The 18,713-nt window shown below is 46.2% G+C and overlaps 2 protein-coding genes across 3 annotated transcripts in view; one reads left to right on the plus strand and one right to left on the minus strand.

Moving 5' to 3' along the window:
- The window catches only part of PIP4K2B (phosphatidylinositol-5-phosphate 4-kinase type 2 beta), a 453,863-nt gene that overhangs the window by 247,688 nt on the left and 187,462 nt on the right, over positions 1-18,713 (minus strand). The window lies entirely within an intron of this gene.
- Positions 12,494-16,834, plus strand: ARL4D (ADP ribosylation factor like GTPase 4D). The gene is made up of 2 exons (XM_063132361.1): positions 12,494-12,589; positions 15,792-16,834. The coding sequence occupies exon 2, from the start codon at positions 15,865-15,867 to the stop codon at positions 16,456-16,458; it is 594 nt and encodes a 197-aa protein (XP_062988431.1). The 5' UTR covers positions 12,494-12,589; positions 15,792-15,864; the 3' UTR covers positions 16,459-16,834.

Here is an 18,713-nt window from a genome sequence, read left to right on the forward strand (position 1 = left end):
ACTGTTATTGAGGAAATTTAAGAGACTACTCATCACCCAGCCTTGTTCAACCAGAAGCGGTACATAGATAGAGCAGGGATCCTTTGCTTTTTTTGTGAATAAACATTATAGAAAAATCTTTGCCATGGGGAAGGGCATTGCTGAATAATACAGCACGCAACATTAAGGGATGCATGGAACTTCCAGTTTCAGTTCTAGCTATTACAGAAAAGCAATGCCTCCATAGTGCTTTAATGATCCTGGTGTGGAAATAACCTAAATCCTAAGTTAGGACACCCATCCTCTACCAAAAGCATCTCCACCAGATTCCGGTCAAATCCTTTCTTCAAACATCCTCCATCCCCAGGAAGGCTTTTTTTTATTATTTACTGCTGCTGGTTCCCAGCTAACATTGCCTTCTAGATGTGACCAAAGAGTTGCCCAGTCTTAACAACCCACTATATTGGCATCTGCCCTTCTGTTTTTCCAATGTAATGTTGTGTCCTGGCTCTATGTGGTGGGACGTTTCAAGGACCCAAAGGGGTGAAAGAAGGGTTATGACCAATTTCACACAGAGAGGAGCATGCTTTGGGTGTGCGACTCTGGAGAGCCTTTACTGATTGGTAGAAAGGGGCTCCCTGTGTGTGGAACTCTGGCAGGTGCTTCGCAGCAGAGGCACTGGCGACATTTTGCCATCTAGCACAGAGTAGCAGAAGCGGATCTCTTCCGGTTGCTGTCAGTTGCTCAGTCGTTACCACTGTTGTGTATACTCTGTAGTCTGCAAGACAAGAGAGAGACCATTGGTATCAAAACTAATTGGATAAAAAGGCCCCACTATTTTTCAAAATTTCCCCTCTCCTTCTGACTAGTATAATTGTCAGTTAAGGAATGCATAGCTTCTTTGTCCCAGGTTTCGGTTCTGACTTACCGAGTATCTCTTCAACAGTTTACCACTGTGTTTCTGCACATGGTTTGTGTTGCATGGGCAAGGGTCTTCCTTGACCTCTGCAAGAAATAAGTTGAGAGCAAAGCTAAGTACACTTTGCAGAATTTAATTTGAGGTTCTGAACATGTAATGTGGCCTCTCTGCAGAGTATCAGTCTCATGACTGAGTAACCACAACAAGCTTGCAGGTATTTGGGATTGGGGAAGGAGTGAGGCTGCAAGTACTTCCCTTAGAAAGGAAGACTGAGTGGTTGCCTTTGCTAGCAGAACTGGTTTCCAGAGTTTCCATCTCTCTCTTAGCTAAGCTCTTCTATCTGTGATAATGACACTAGTCTACCTCAGAGAGCTGCAGTAAAGATGATTAAGATTAATTAGAAATTAAGGGTGTAATCCTATGCATGTTCCAGGATTCCACAGGCAGCATGACTGTCTTAGGAATGCTGGGAGTTATAGGATGTTTTTCTGTCTAGGATTGAGTCCTACGTATTTTGTACTGAACTGCTATCAAAACAATAATATTGAATAATTCTCTTCTCTGATAAATTGTTGATGTGTACCCACCCCAAACACATTCTAATTAATTTTCTGCATTATTGCAAATATAACAAAGTATATGAAATAAACAAGCAACTTTTTAACTTCGCCTTGCTACCGGCTTCCATTTTAGCACATTATAAGAATCATTTTTATTTTTGTATACTGAAAATGTATCTAGTTAGAAGGTGGAGCAGGCTTACGATTACTGCACCCTATAGTAATGTGAAATAATTCACCCACATGTGAGCTGAATTTTGGGGCTGTATAGATTGGTTCTTCTAATAGTACAATGCACCTCAGACCATCCATGTCTGGTAGTTAATTCCGAAAATGAGACACTGAGGCTCAAGCCTGAAACCTTAGTAGCATGAGGGTTGAACTAGTTATAGTTACTCAGTTGTAAAACAACCTGTTCCTGCACAGATGGATCTTCTCCTTTATTATTATTATTATTATTATTATTATTATTTATTTATTTATTTATTTATTTATTTATTTATTTATATAGCACCATCAATGTACATGGTGCTGTACAGATTATACACAGTAAATAGCAAGACCCTGCAGCATAGGCTTACATTCTAATAAAGTTGTAGTAAACAATAAGGAGGGAAAGAGAATGCAAACAGGCACAGGGAAGTGTAAACAGGCACCGGGTAGGGTGAGGCTAACAGTATAGAGTCTATACCGCCCAATAGCTGAAGCTCTCCTTTACTTCAAAGCTGCATCATTTGGAAAAACAGGTCCTAATGCTGAATCCTGACTCAAATTCAGTCACACTAATTTCTACATAAATGTGAGTGAACTGCTCAGAATCTCTGTAAATCCTGCTTCAGGTGATTATCTGATCTGTGTTCACTCTGACTAGTAGCAAGCAAAGCCCTCATGAAAACAATCTTGAGCAATCAGGTTGAAGTGAGAGAAATAGCTTGTTGGATTCCTTGGATGTTCCTTTCCCAAGGTTTGTGGGGCATGAGGAGCAACATATACAGGATGTAAAGCAGCACACATCAACTGCATTCAGACAACACGATAGTCAAAAGTGGGGTAATAACTCGACATTTGTTTATTTAGGGGGTACTCCCCACTCGACATGATAATAATCAACCATGGTGTGGATTAGGATTAGGGGTGTGCTCCGCTCCGTTACAGATCCCCAGATCCGAAGCAGAGCAGGCCAATCCAGACCGCTGAAGCCTGGTTGCGGAGCAGGGGAGGTCCAGATCAGCTCGAAGCGATTCGGAACGGTCCAAAGCAATTTAGACCGTTCTGAAGCTTCAGAGCCAGGTAAGTGGGGAGGGAAGCTTACCTGGCTCCCCCATCCGCTGCTGTGGTCTGTGCGGCGACAGCAGCAGAGCCAGGTAAGGGGGGGAGGGGGCTTACCTGCATCCTCACGATCCGGGCGGCAGCTTCAACTGCGGCCCAGACTTCAGGCCAGAAACAGGCCATGGAGACAGGTAAGTGGGCAAGGGGGGACAAAATGGCCGAATATCAATCCAGACCTCCGGATCTGGTTCCAGAGTGGATCGGGCGAGGTTTGGATCAACCCGAAACGGTTCGGGCCCGGTCCGGATTGGGTTCCGAAGCAGTTCAGATAGGGGGTGCACAGCCCTAATTAGGATCAGCCTTGTGTTGACTGTTAGTCCACACTGAGTTGACTCACTCATCCCCTGCCCTCTCTCCCCTCAGTCCTCCTGCTAGTATCCCATCAGCCATTGCTGTTGAAAATCTATTCTCCCAGTAGGACTAGAGTGGCAGCCACTGCTTTGACCGCTCTTGCCTTGCAACTTTGTGGCTGATGAAATAACCAACGGTGGCCGAGAAATAACCAATGCTGCCCTCCACACACCATTATAACCAAAGGTGGTTCAAATAGTCAACTCTGCACAGCGTTGGTTATTTCAGCCAAATAACCAACCGTTGGTTAAAAACCTCCCTCCACACAACATGATGACCCATGATGAGTTAAATAACCAGCCATCATCTACTTAAACCCCCACTGGTTATCACATTGTCTGAACCCAGTCATCTCTTATATACACCTCTGAATACTCCCTGTTCTATGAACATTTTCTAGGCTCAGCTTCCAACTTACCATGTGATGAAGCATTCTGGGGCATCATGTTGGGGGGCAGTGGGATAGGGTTTTTTTCTTTGATCTCCCTCGGAACTTGCTGAACATCCCTGCTTTCAGAGGTTCCTCTGCTGTCCTGTTTCACACAGAAACATACAGGGCTGGTGAACATTGTGAAACTACCTTTTTCTGGCCAGTGCTTGTTCATCTTGGTCCAGGTAGTCGTTCTACTCTGCACTCCACTCCTGTCACATCCTTCCTGGCCTGCCCTTTTGGTTTCTCCCTTTCCATCTTCTGAAAGTGACCTACTGTATTTCTTCGATTCTAAGACACCATCAATTGTAAGACACATACTAATTTCAGTACCACCAACAGAAAGAAAAAGCTTTGATTCTAAGAAATAATAAACGCACCCGCGATTTCAAGACGCACCCCGTTTTTAGAGAAGTTTATATGGGGGGAAAAGTGCGTCTTAGAATAAAAGAAATACGGTATTCTCCTGTCCTCCTTCATTCCTCTGAGCCAATCCGCATCTCACTCTGCTTCCCCATTTATGCAGCAATTGTTAACAGCTGGATAAAATCTTCCTTGCCAGTTTTGCTGAATTTCTCCCCTCTTCTTCCTCTGACCTCTATTCCTTCCACTTTGCCCTGTGCTCTCTTTCTTATCTTCTAACCTATGGTTTACTCATCGTTGTTCTCCACTGATGCCTGGCATTTGCCTTTTCCCTTAGCCCCCAGTGTGTCCCATCATTTCTCTTGCTGTAGATAATCTGTTAAGAAAGAAAAGACCGAATAATTGCACAATGCCTTCTCATCGGTAGCACTAGGAGCCCTCTGGAAGCACTCTAGGGCAGGCAGGGGTAGAGATCACCTTCCTGCATCTTAAAATACCCAGCCTGGCTGCTTTACATGGGGGCAAGACAAAACCAGACCATTTAATGTAAGAGTCACAACCATTTCCACTGTACTGAATTAAGTAATGCATAGCCGGCATTAATATCACAGCTCCAGGCATGTGCTGATGCTTGTTTTTTGGGCAGTCTTGGAAACGAGCCAAGACTGCTAGTGGATGACATAGAATCCTAGAATAGCAGAGTTGGAAGGGGCCTACAAGGCCCTCGAGTCCAACCCCCTGCTCAATGCAGGAATCTACCTTAAAGCATCCCTGACAGGTGGTTGTCCATTAACAGGTGCCAGCCTGAGACACACCACATTGTTTTCCCAGGATGTTCTGTATGTTGCAACAAGTGGGCACGTGAAGCCATCAAAACATCTCCAACATAGTGCTGCAGATGAAAAGTAGCACTGACAATAGGAAGGTCCTTGAGATTCTTAGTCAACTTAGGCACAGTGTCGATTACAACTGTGCTGAAGAAACAGGGACTGAATTAACATTGGCATCACTTGATGAGCAGTGGGCCTGCAATCAAAGACCAGTTTGAGACATACAGATGTGAGAAAGCTGGCATTCTCATTGGACTCATCCATGTACAAGCCCCTACCTGGATTTAAAGGAAGGATACAACTAAATATAATGATGATGATGATGATGATGATGATGATGATGATGATGATGATAATAGATTTGTCCTTTTAAAAGTCTAGAAAGAAATGAGAAAGCACAAGATGCCTTTTCTTCTTTAGTGCCTTTGGGGCTGGATTAAGGGATGGGTGGGATAGACAGTTTGTGTTGGGATTTTCTAGAGGTTGCATGTTAATTGTTCTCAATGTTTACGTAACTGAAATAAATACAAACATATTCCTGTAACCCCCCAAAAATAAAAATGTATTTAGTGGTAAGATAGTTCACCATTTGCAAACCAATGTGCATATTTCCAATTCAGTACAGTGGAAATTGTTATGCACCTAACCATAGTAGATTTTTGGTTGGCTTTGTATAAAGCAGTCAGATTGGATATCTGAAGATACAGGTCTGCAAAGTGGTCCCAGTTTCAGCCATGTACCTTACGACGTAGGGATAAATGCCAAGTTCTACACCTAGGAAAAATAAACCAATGCAGTTAAAAGATGGGGGATACTTGGCTCAGGTTTACTATGAGCAAGAAGGATTTTGGAATTGTTTTAGATAACAAGCTGAATATGAGCCAACAGTGTGATGTGGCTGTAAAAAAAGCAAATGCTATTTTGCACTGCATTAATAGAAGAAATCGCGTGAGGTACTAGTTCCCTTCTATTCAGCACTGGTTAGGCCTCATCTTGAGTATTGTGCCAAGTTCTGGGCACCACACTTGAAGAAGGATACAGACAGAGGAGGGCAACGAGGATGATCAGGGATCTGGAAACAAATCCCTATGAAGAGAACTGGGCATGTTTAGCCTGGAGAAAAGAAGATTGAGGTGAGAGATGATGGCACTCTTCAAATACTTGAAAGGTTGTCACACAGAGGAGGGCCAGGATCGCTTCTCGATCCTCCCAGAGTGCAGGACATGGAATAATGGGCTCAAGTTACAAGAAGCCAGGTTCCAGCTGGACATCAGGAAAAAACTTCCTGACTGTTAGAGCAGTACCTCAATGGAACCAATTGCCTAGGGAGATGGTGGTCTCTCCCACACTAGAGGCATCTGTCAGGGATGCTTTAAGTTGGATTCCTGCATTGAACTAGGGGTTGGATTTGATGGCTTTATAAGGCCCCTTCCAACTCTACTATTCTATGATTGTGTGTAATTAATGGTCCCTGATACACCTTTATGGAGGCATCAGAAAGGAGATACATCCCAGCTAAGTCAGTCAGATTGGGCATTCTGGAGTTACTAATATAAAGCTGATGTCACCATGGATGCTAGTAGTCTGAGGGCAATAATACTGTTCCTTGATTCCCGTGATGTCAGTCCTCCAGAAGCTGCATGCTCAGGTCTCAAGCCCACCTCCTTCCCTCTTCCCCACATTTTAAAACCCAGCTTTTCCTAGGGCTGCTTCTTTTCCTCTGCCACGGCTGTCTCAGAGCATCTGCCCCCGCCTCTGTGCCCACCCGTGCTGCCAATATGGCTGCTCTGAGAGGGGGCTCAACATGCAAAGGCCCTCCCTCCGTTCCTACCTGTGTGTTTGTCTCCCAGTGGAGTGAAGCGCTACATGAGAGCTGTGGTTCCCCAACCGCCTCAGCCTCCTGCCCAGGGCATGGAAACATATTGCTTGGCTATTAAAGCTGGAACTTTGAGCTTTTTCAAAGTTTCAACATTTTCAGCATGTCTACTCTGCTTAAGCTTCAGTTTAAAACAAAAATGAACAAAATCGGTCTGGTAGAACTTGAATAATAAGACTTGCACTACTAGCCAGTGTGATGTAGTGGCTCAGGTGTTGGACTGGGAGTCGGCAGATCCGGGTTCTAGTCCTCACTCGGCCATGGAAACCCGCTGGGTGATTTTGGGCCAGTCACAGACTCAGCCCAACCTACCTCACAGGGTTGTTGTAAAAAGGCAGGATATAAATGTAATAAATAAATAAATAAATAAATAAATAAATAAATAATATTCTTATATAAGATGTACACTGTTCCTCAACAGATGCTGCTTGTCTCGTCCGTAATTATTGACCCCAGAATGGGATTTTGTGGGGCTGTTACTCCTTAAGTTGCTCATAAGTTTGGAAGTTTTGGTGAAACTGCAAGTCTTGCAAGATGTCCATATAGGCAAACCTGTCGTACCTGTATGGAATAATCCAATAGAAGAAGAATCCTGCTTGCTTCTGAGCAGGCTTAGAATCAGCAAGAATCCAAGACATTTTGCCCCGCCCCTTCGCTTTTGCCCACGGCCACAGATGGACGCAGCCGCCGGGCTTCTCCCCCGGTGGCGACCGGGCGCAGGAGATCGCGGCGCGCGTCGGCCGCGGGCTCGAGCCCAGGAGCGCTGCTGCCGGGATCAACGCGGCACGCCTGGAGCTGAAGGGGGCCCTCGGGCCTCCTCGCCTGCCCTGCCCCGCCCCTGCGCGCCCGCCCGCCCGCCTCCATGTTTCCGCCCTGGTTTAGATTCCGCCCGACCCTCCGCTTCAGCCCGCCACCCCCGTAGCCTAGCCCGGCTCTGCCGCCCCTCGACACCTGCATCAGCCGCAGCCGGCGCTCCGCTAGCAGCTGCCTGCGCCGCGCTTCCCAGTGGTAGGCGGCCATGGGCGCTGGCGGCTGCCTCCCCGCTCGCCCGCCCGCCCGCCGCCGGACCGGCTGCAAAGAGTCGCGGCGCTGCCGTCGCCGGGTCTCACAATGCTGCGATGCCGGGCAACGGAAGCGACGCCGGGGCTCCCTCCGGCGCGTGGCGATCCCGGCCACCAGGGCGCAGCAAAGTCCCAGCGCTGTTCGCGGCTCTTCCTCCCGCGGAGGCGGAGAGCGCGCAAGGGCCTCCGGCGCGCTGCTGCTGACCCACAAGCCGGGAGGGCGCCCAAAGGCTCGGCAGGGTGTGATGCTGACCAGCCTGTGCTGGAACTCGGACAGACAGACCGGCTTGGAAAGTGAGGCTTGTGAAAGGGGAGGTTCATCCCAGGTACAAAGTGCTGGTATTACCATTCAAACCCCTAAACGGCTTGGGGCCAGGCTATCTGAAGGAACGCCTCCTCCCGTATGTACCTGCCCGGACCCTAAGGTCATCCTCAGGGGTCCTTCTCCGCGAGCCCCTGCCAAAGGAAGTGAGGCAGGTGGCTACCAGGAGGAGGGCCTTCTCTGCTGTGGCACCCCGGCTGTGGAATGAGCTCCCTAAGGAGGTTCGCTTGGCACCTACATTATATGCTTTTATATAACGCCAGGTGAAGACCTTTTTATTCTCCCAGCATTTTAACAGTCTATACATAAATTTTAACTGGTGTTTTAAATTTGTAATTTTGCATTGCTGCTGTTTTTAGCTGGTTGAGCTTTTATATTGTATTTTGTATTGTTGTTTTATACTTTGAATGTTTTTAATTTTTGTGAACCGCCCAGAGAGCTCTGGCTATTGGGCGGTATAGAAATGTAATAAATAATGAAAAAATAAATAATACACGTTTGTTCTGGTTTACCCTCGAATTATCCCATTGTGCTTATATAGTGCTTAAATAGCATATGAAAACTTGTAAACTTACAGCTCTGCTGTCCCTTGAGGTTCACTCACACACGTTGTTATCCCCACCCCCCAGATCTTCTTTGTACCTCCTCTTACTGTTTATTGATTGTTTGAAGTGGGGACATCCCAACAGGGATTGGGATTTGCTTCTCTTGTTACTGAACACCAAAGTAGAACCTTGCGTAAGACTGCAGTCAACTCTTTTGCATGCTTGCTCAGTAAATAAATCCCACTGAGTTCAACGGAATGCATTTCCAAATTAGATCCCCTCAGATTGCAGCCTTAATTTTTGCAATTTAAAAAGGGGGGGAACGGGGGTGGCTGGGGTGGGGGAGCGAAGCGAGGTAGGAAGTGGCCATCTCAATTCCCAGTGTACGGAGGAGGAGACTTCAAACGCAGTGACAGAGAAATTGAGAGGCAAATCACAGTTAGTGAGAGGATTAAGCCATCCTTTCTCATGTGGAGGCTCCCAATAAAAACTGGGGGCTCCCAATAAAACAATTTTTTAAATTGTTAAAAAAAAAAAGGAAAGGGTGGGGAGATGCAGAATTCCCCCCCCCCATGGAGAATGTTTCCATCTCTGCTTCCCCGTTTGTGTCTCCTGCCATCCCCCACTCAGCTTCTCATGCTCAAAGGAATGGAAGTAGGATCTGTGTACTTCCCCCACCAACTCCTGTTCAAACAAGAACAAGAGCAACACATGTTTTAGGGAGACAAATCAATAAGGGAAGAGACACACAGTGTCTGTGATGTTGGCAGGAGCCCCACCCCCATGGAGAGCAAAGAGGGTAGGGGAAGGGGGCAGAGTAGGATTGAAAAGGACACACACACAGAGAGAGAGATTCAGAAGCAGCCAAAGGACTTTGCTTGAAAATGACAAGACATTTGGGTGAAACTGACTAGCCTTGTATTGTTTTGAATAGGGTTCTTAGGGACCTACCCACCAGCAGAAAACTATAAACTGTAAGGGTTTAAGGGAGGAAAATTTAAAAATATATATAATCAATGGATGAAACAATCTGATTAAAATTTGGTATACTGAAAGCGCTCCTTGAGACCTTCCACTGTGCCAATTTGGATCTCTTTATTTTTAAAAATGAGGGTGCGGCTGGAGGGTGCATTTTCCACGTTTTGAAGCAAAGGCTCCGTTAAAAACACACACATCTAAAGAGTCTCTCTCTCCCCCCGCACCTTCCTTTCCTCCCTCACAGTCCTGTATATATGTGGGTGAGGGTTGTTGTTGCTGCTTTTTGCTTGTTAAACTGGGGATTAGCCGGTCCTGTTTCCCCCACAAGGAGAGAATGGGGGATTTTGGAAGCAGGAGAAGGAAAGGTTTTCAATTGGCACACCCCTCTCTTTCATCAGCAATACCCCCCTTTGAAACCACGCCCACAAAACAGCACAATGAAACTATGTTTGAAAATACATGTTAAACCTTGAGCGATGTGCTTTCACATGACTGGAAGAACCAGACTTTTCGCGCACCAAAATATTTCGCTATGAGGGGCAGAAGAACTGCGATCACAGCAGGATATAGTCAACGTCCTTCACAGGGAAAGCAGACTATAGTGTCCGCGTCATTTGAGTCCATTGCATAGAATGTGCTGCAGCAGCACAATATAAGGCTGATGGGATGAAGCCTGGAGTATGACAAGCCATCTATTTGGAAAGTCTGTAGGGTTTGCAAGCAGCAGTAAGAACATTTCCCGCAAATAATAATACGCTATGGAACAGAAGCAATATAACAGCTTTTATGAACAGAGAAGTATCATAAAACCTGGAGGCCTTACTAGTAGCCATAATCTCTGGACCAGTACTTTGTTAGAGAAGGAGGTAATGGTTGCGGCACTCAGTGTGAACTGATAAGACACTTTGCACATGCCCAGAAGGACTTTCATTTTAGTTCCTGTTTTACATTTGCCTCAACCGAGCTCTGGCGCTGGACTCATAGGTTCTGAGGCATAATTCCCTCACCCCACCCCCAATAGTTATGGCAGGGCTGCCTCACTGAAGCCCCCAGGGGTGGCTAGGTCAGTAATTTAATTCAATACCAAATAGAGAAGTGCAAGGACTCAAGCCTGCCTGGATGCCACATCCTTTGACCTGGAAAATTTGGCTTCTTAATTCCAGATTGTGGACTGTGGTTACCGAGTGGGATAGCACTCTGTTGCCTGCTCTAGAATGCTCTCATCCTCTGGCTTTACTTTTTTTTTAGACCTGAGCAGGAGATCTGTCTCAACCTTGTGGATTGCAAGAAAGGTGTTTATTGAGGGGAAGGAAATTGTATTTATTTATTTATTTTATTTATTCAATTAACACACACCCTATATGCGGAATACCCTAGGTGGCACACAAAGTTAAAACAATTTAAACAAGATAAAAACAATAAATAAAATACCATAGGTAGCATAAGGACATTAAAAAACATCAAACACATAATAAAAACATGCAGCATAAAAACAATATATAGCAGTCAGGAAGGCCTGCCAGAATTATAGAGTCTTTAATGCCAGTTTAAAGGCATTCAAAGAAGTCAGAAGGCGCATTTCATCCGGCAGGTCATTCCACAGCTGAGGGGTGGCAAAGGAAAAGGTCCCCTGACGTGACTGCCAATCTCACATTAAGGCAGTTGCAACAGATGACTCTCTGAGGACCTTAAGTGGTGGGGTGAAACATGTGGAAAACGTTCCCAATTGATTGGTGGAACTAAGGTGTATATAACCATACCATAACCAACCCTAACTTATTTGTATTGGACAGGAAAAAGGAAAGGGAATACATATGAGTAGGTGAATAAATAAATAATACAATAACTATACCCATATGTTATTGGTTTATACTTTCTTAGATGTGACACTGCCCAGAAGGGACCTTGCTCAGTGGGGAGTGGTAGAAGTGATGGAAGTTGATGGAAGGTCTTCCAGTCTTGCCTGAGTTGATGCTCCTGAAATGTTTTGGACTACAACTCCCATCACACCCAGCCAGCAAAGTATATGAAGAAAGACTATAAGAAAGGTCTTACATTTGAATCTCCACGTGCTTTAAATATTCACATACAAGGGCTGGACCCAGATCTACGTGGTGCAACTGGCCTGGCGGAAGTGGGATTTTCTGCCCCTTCCTCCCCACAGCGGCCCTTTCAGCTCCCTGAAAATGCCACGCAGGGGGTTGGGGGCCTTGCTGAATGGGCAGAGCTGTGATGCAGGGGTGGGGATCCCTGAAATTTGCTGTTTTTTATACGTGCCAGGTGCTGTACAGATCAGAGAAGTGTTGCTGTCTTTGCCAAGATAGCTAGTAATCTACATTACACTTTTGAATAGTGGGATCAGAGACTGGCAAATGACTCCCGGAGACTAGAATGATTCAAAGAAGAAAAAGCTGAACTTGGATGTTTGAAAGAGGGCTTCTTCCTAAAAAGAAAGGGGGGCAGGGTGCTCGCCTGCCCGCGTGTCACAGCCATTTACCCTGAAATAAGCCTCCTTCCCTTAATGCCAAAATGTGGAAGGCTGCTCGCAATTGCTCTGTAGGATGAGTGAATAAAAGGAATTCTGTACATGCGCCAAGGCACGCTCTTGCTTCTTCACACGTCCCAGGTCTGGGACTGAAAACTTAAACTGTGAACTCTGCATATGCACGGAGGTAGCGCCTCTCTCCGTATGCAGCCCGGCCATTTGAAAACGAATCGTGGGGCTCGTATTGACACCGCACTTAGGGGCCGCCCTCGCCTGCGTCAGCGACGAACTACGCGCGGCAGCACTCTGTGCGCAGGCGCGCCCGCGGACTTCTGCTTGGTCGCCCCGGGAAGCCGCCTCGGTGACGTAGCCCCTCCGCCCTGCGGCCGAAGAGCGCTGATTGGCTCTGGCAGCAGTGACGCCACTGAGCAGGCCTGGCTTGGCCTGCGCGCTGCGGTTGCTCGGGCTGAGCTCGGCGGGCGGCCGTTGCGGTTGCGGAGCTGGACGATGGGGGCGAGGACGGCGAGACTGCCGCGGCTCCTGCTCGGGGATAAGATGGAGGTAACCCCGGGGGTTGTACCTTCGTCTAGGCCGCCAGACAGGGCGTGGATTTCCAGGGTCTCTTTTCAGTGCTGTAGCTCGACCCTAGAAATATGGAGACAGAATAGATGAAGAGGCCTCTGAGCTTGTGCAGAGTGCCCCGCCCTCCCCCTTCCCGTAGTCATTACAGCGAATTCCAGCCTCGCAAAGGAGAGCGGATTTCCAAGTCAGAGCATGGTGTGCCTTGAGCCCCTGTGCCTTCCTCCGCAGATCAAGCACTGACGGTAAGGTAGGGCGACCCTATGAAGAGGAGGAGGACGGGGCTCCTGTGTCTTTAACAGTAGCATTGAAAAGGGAGTTTCAGCAGGTGTCGTTTGTATATATATGGGGAACCTGGTGAAATTCCCTCTTCATCACCACAGTTAAAGCTGCAGGAGCTATACTAGAGTGACCAGATTTAAAAGAGGGCAGGGCTCCTGCAGCTTTCACTGTTGTGATGAAGAGGGAATTTCACCAGGTTCCCCATATATACAAAGGACACCTGCTGAAATTCACTCTTCAATACGACTGTTAAAGATACAGGAGCCCTGTCCTCCTTTTCATATGGTCACCCTATGTAAGGCAGATTGGCAGCCCGGAGGCGCCCAGTCCCTGCCTGCCTGGAACCCTGCGCCCAGCACCTGATACAAACGGTGTTGCAATAGAGCAGCGTTTCCCAACTTTGGGCCCCTGGATTATGTTGAACTGCAAGTTGCATCATTCCTGGCCAGCTCAGCCAATGGTCAGGAGATAGGAGTTGTAGTCCTATAATATCAGGGGACCCAAGGATGGGAAAGGCTGATATAACAAGGCTTCATAGCTTGCTGTTCTGAGCAGGTCTAGCTCTGTCTTTGTCACTCCACATATACCCTTGTGAAATAAAGCCCAATACAACAGGGGGTTAAATCTAAGCCCTAGGGTTTGGGGACTATGCCCCTTAATTTGCTTAAAATGTCCTGGGCTGGGCTGGGCTGTAATAGAGGAAAGGAATAAGAAATTCAAGAGGAGTCTGGTCAGTTACAAGTTACAGGAATCCAGATTCCAGCTGGACATCAGGAAAAACTTCCTGACTGTTAGAGCAGTTCGACAATGGAACCAGTTACCTAGGGAGGTTGTGGGCTCTCCCACACTAGAGGCCTTCAAGAGGCAGCTGGACAACTGTCTGTCAGGGATGCTTTAGGGTGGATTCCTGCATTGAGCAGGGGGTTGGACTCGATGGCCTTGTAGGCCCCTTCCAACTCTGCTATTCTATGATTCTATGTACAATTATCCTTTCCCCCTGTAACTACAGTGGGCAGGTGTTCATATGGTGTGAAGCAGAGGGCAGGACTAGCAGCTGGGCTTAAGCACCAGCATCTTTCACCTTTAGAAATTGAATGTTTTCCAACAAATGCTCAGAAGATATTAATATATCTACTTTTTGAAGCTATTCTCTCTCGGACACCTGTCTTCAGGGAAGTCTTTGGCAATTTCACATGGCCGAGTTCCTTGCTGTTATCCAGAGGAGTGCTGCCACCAGCCACAGTGCCTATTTATCTTATACCCTTGCTAGCGATGTAAAGAAAGAGAGGCACAATCTGGAAATCTTTGGAAAGAACTCTTTTAAGCGCTTAAATTCTTCCAATTTAAACCACTGCTTTGAATTCCAGATTATGAGGAGGCCAAATTAACCCCTGCTAGGAAGAGAGCTTTGTCTGTAGTGGTCCCAATAGCGTCAAACTCTCTACCAAAAAATATCTTACAGCTTCCTCCCCACTAATTTTCCAGAAACGGTCAAACCCTTTAAAGGTGCAACCCTATGCATGTTGAAAAATGATCACTTTCTTTTCTGGTGGTTATATAGATTTCAGCATTGTGCTGTTTTTTATACTTCTTTACCGTTGTTTTTGTTTGGTTTACTTTGATTGTATTGCTTTATGAATGTTTTATTGTATATTTTTTAGTTTGTGAACTGCGTTTGAAAATAACATGTTTTAAAATAAATACAGAGGAAACTGCCCTGTTGACTGAGATCTGAATATAGGTTCAATCCAGAAAATATTTATTTATTTATTTATTATATTCTGCTCATTGGAATCAATAGAATTTCAGCATCCTTCCTTTTCTCTGGTTCATGTCCAGTATGACTTCCCCAAAAGCTTTTTTGTAAATGGTAGCAATTTCCAGAAGGGTAACTGTGTTATTTGTTGCTGCAAAAACAACCAAGAGTCTTGTGGCACCTCTGGCATCATAATCATATATATGACAGGTTGTTGAGAGTTTCAGATATATATGCAGTTCCCTTTGCCCTCATTGTTCACTATACCACAACTCCCCATGTGTGAAACACTAGCTCATTTCAGACAACACATTTGTCAACAGTGGTTTTAGAACTCTATGGTGGAGTTTTTATACCACCGTTGAGAAATGTGTTGTCTGGTGGGAAAGCTCCATGCAACAGAGAAGGATTTTTTGAAAAGCAGTCCATGCAGAATATCCACACTGTGCAGAGGAGAGTTCCTGCACAACCATTGTATAGCAGGCTCTGTGGAGTTTTCCGTTGCGTTGAGTTGACTTTTCCCATTGGCTACAGAATTCCCTGGAAAGAGCAGTGAAAGGAGCGAGTGCAATTCTAGGAGAGCTGCTGGGATTGGGTTTTTGCAGCAATGGCTGATGGGATACCATCAGGAGGACCAGGAGAGGAGAGAGGGTGGAAGAAATGTCAGTCAAATGTCATGATGGATTTTACTCACAGTCACACAATGGTGGAGTTAGAACATGTATGGGGAGAACCCCCTAAAAACTCAACCATTGAGTGGAGTTTTCACACTGCATTGACTAATGAGTTGTCTGAGCTGAGCCACTCTATTACATGCATCTGATGAAGTGGACAACAGTCCATGAAAGCTTATTCCATAATAAATTTGTTAATCTTTAAGGTCCCACCAGACACTTTATATATGGGATTTTATTTGTACCTTTAAAAATAATGTCTGAGTTAGGTGATTTAAGAGGTGTGATTTAGGAATTATTTTGTATTCTGAAGAGTAGACTTAAAAGTGTCAAGAAATGTCACATGTTTCAATTTTGTTTTGAAGAATATCTAAAAACACATCTCCAGGTATGGTGTATTGCACAGAGCGGCACAATGCGTACGCATGGCTTTGTACAGTATTAACTGTGTCCCTGTGTCTTGTGGTCACAGGTTTGCTACTGCCGTGAGCAGTGATAACCCAGCTACCGGCATTCTTCAAGGATTGTTGCCAAGGCAGTGGACTATGGGGAACCAGATGGCACCGTTGCCTCCTTTCCTGCCCCACTTGCAAGCGCTGCATGTGGTGGTGGTTGGTCTGGATGCGGCTGGCAAAACATCGCTGCTGTACCACCTGAAGTTCCAAGAGTTTGTTAAGAGTGCACCTACCAAAGGCTTCAATATGGAGAAGATCCGGGTGCCGCTGGTTGGCTCCCGCACCATCACTTTCCAAGTGTGGGATGTGGGTGGCCAAGAGAAGCTGCGCCCACTCTGGAGGTCCTACATGCGCCGTACGGACGGGGTTGTTTTTGTGGTGGACTCTGCGGAGGTTGAGCGCCTGGAGGAGGCCCGGGTGGAGTTGCACAGGATTGTCTGCTCCTCAGAGAACCAGGGGGTCCCTGTGTTGGTGCTGGCTAACAAACAGGATATGGCCCAGGCACTACCAGTAGCTGAAGTGGAGAAACTTCTTGGTTTGCATGAACTCTGCACCTCTGCCTTGAACCACATTCAGGGCTGCAGTGCAGTCAGTGGCCTGGGCCTTCAGCAAGGCCTGGAGAAGCTCTACGAAATGATTCTCAAACGCAAAAAGCTTCTTCGTAACAACAAAAAGAAGCACTGAGGAAGAGGCAAGGCAAATCAGCAATTTTGTTATTATTACTCCAAGGCACTCTATTCCGAGCAATATATGAACCAACACTGAACAGATTTCAGTTTCCCATTTGGTGAACTCTTAATTTTTGGACCTGCGTGCCACTGTATGATGGCAGCCTCCCCTGACGCTGAGGAGGGTGGGCCTCCCTTGGAAGCTGTGAACATGGGGAGAAAGGGCCGCCTTCCAAAGAGCTGGAGGTTGAGATATGGCCATGTTCCAGCAGCACCTTTACTTTGACCATGATGCATTTATATCTTTTTTGTAAGTCGTTAAGAGGCCCTTTTATGGGCTGTTGTTTTTTGTATAAAACGAACTTTAAATTATTAAACACACCATCTCCACAGTTGGCCAAGGCATTTTTGTAACCTTTTGTGCACAGGGCCATGTAGGAGGGAGGATTTCAACTTGCTTGGGAAAGAGCCAGCAGATAAAACCAGGGAAGAGGTATGAAAAGGCAGAATTCCTTACAGGACAGTAGGGTTGTAAAGGCACCCTTTGCTGGAAAGGTGGGGCGTGCAAAGAGATGCTGGAGCTCAAGGCTGTTCAGAAGTCCTCTCCTTTTGCCTGGGAGAGGGGGACCCCACCAACTTCGAAGCACATGTCCCTGCATTGTCAAAGTTGTGTGTTGGGGTGGGGGGAGCTGTGATTACCCAGCGCTGAAGAGAAAGTTGCTCTTCTGCTGCTCCTTTGTTTTGTGCCTTTTTGGTGCCTAAAGCTTTGCAAAAGCCCTGGCACAAATCAAGCACTCAGTGCAGGCAATTCCCCGGCCTAATAAATGGGGATTATAGCCAAGCATGATTCTACGCCTATGCATTTCCTGGTACTTTAGGAGGGAGGCACAGCAGCAAAACTGGCTGGGAACTGGTTTTTGGTTTGCAACTTACACATAGCTCAAAGCAATCATTGTGCTTGAATGACTTCTAAACTGAGAGGTATTGAAGCTCAGGTCTTGCCTAGAAGTCTTATCCTTTCCCTTGGAAGTTTTCCCCACCTACACCATTCTAATTTGTGAGGGTGGGGTGGGGAATGCGGTTAGGTTCATCCGCTTCCCCCCATCTTTACTTCACATATTCTCAGCTGGAAGCATGCCTAGGCACTAAAGCCTTCTTTTACGTAAGGGAATTGAGGGCAATGAGTTTAAATCTCTCTTGGAACTGTTATATAAAGGGCTTTCCAAATCTGGAAATCTCCTGCACCACTCCCAGGATTAATTGTGCTGACTCACTATCATCTTTTCAGAAGCTCAGGACCTCGTAGGCAATCAGTTCAATTTGGAGGTATTCTCTTTACTTGCTTCAGTTTACAAGGTCAGAGAATGAGCCCAGTCTCATCCCTGGTGGGACAGCAGGAGGGAGATGGCTATGGTTACTCAGCAGTAAGGGGGCATTCTGTATATGCTCCACTGTGCTCTCCTTCATTTTATTATTTTGCATGTTCCACCACTATTCTGGCATGAAAATCAGGTTTGGGGGCTGAATGCAAAACCCTGGGTGTCTTTTGTCTTGTTTCCACTCACATTTTTATTTTATTTTCTAGGGCCCCTTTCAGTTTCCACTGTAATGAAAAAGGAAGTTCCAGCTTCTAAACCATTGGCCTGTTGGCCAAGGCTGAGTTTACCCTACAGGTGAAGCGGCTTTCAGTAGAAGCTTTGCTAGCAGCCTAATTCTCCCCAACTACAGATGATATTATAAACAATATCTGGGATGTACCACTTAAGACTACAGATGAAGGCACAAATGATTATTATTATTATATTTATTTGTATCCAGCCTTTTGCCCAATGCTGGGCCTCAAGGCGGCCTTACAAAGTTTAAAACATACATTGGGGAAAAGAAAAAAAATAAACGTTTAAAATACACAACAAAATTATAAGACATTAACATAGACGGAGGGCCGGATTATTCTCCAAAGGCCTGCTGGAACAAAAAAGTTTTAGCCTGCTTCCGAAAGCCCATCACGGAGGAGCCAGCCTAGCTTCCCCGGGAAGAGAGTTCCAGAGCACCGGAGCAGCCACCGAGAAGGCCCTCTTCCATGTTCCCACCAAGCGTGCCTGTGAAGATGGTGGGACTGAAAGAAGGGCTTCTCCAGAAGATCTCAAATCACAGGCAGGCTCATAAGGGAGAATATGTTCTTTCAAATAACCTGGACCCGAGCCATATAGGGCTTTATAGGTCATAACCATCACTTTGACTTGTGCCCGGAAACAGACTGGAAGCGAGTGG

Source organism: Elgaria multicarinata, chromosome 1 (genome assembly GCF_023053635.1).
Source record: "Elgaria multicarinata webbii isolate HBS135686 ecotype San Diego chromosome 1, rElgMul1.1.pri, whole genome shotgun sequence".
Taxonomy (NCBI): domain Eukaryota; kingdom Metazoa; phylum Chordata; class Lepidosauria; order Squamata; family Anguidae; genus Elgaria; species Elgaria multicarinata.

Excerpts from the sequence above, each read along its gene's own strand:
- ARL4D (XM_063132361.1), top strand. The coding sequence starts at position 15,865 with ATGGGGAACCAGATGGCACCGTTGCCTCCTTTCCTGCCCCACTTGCAA.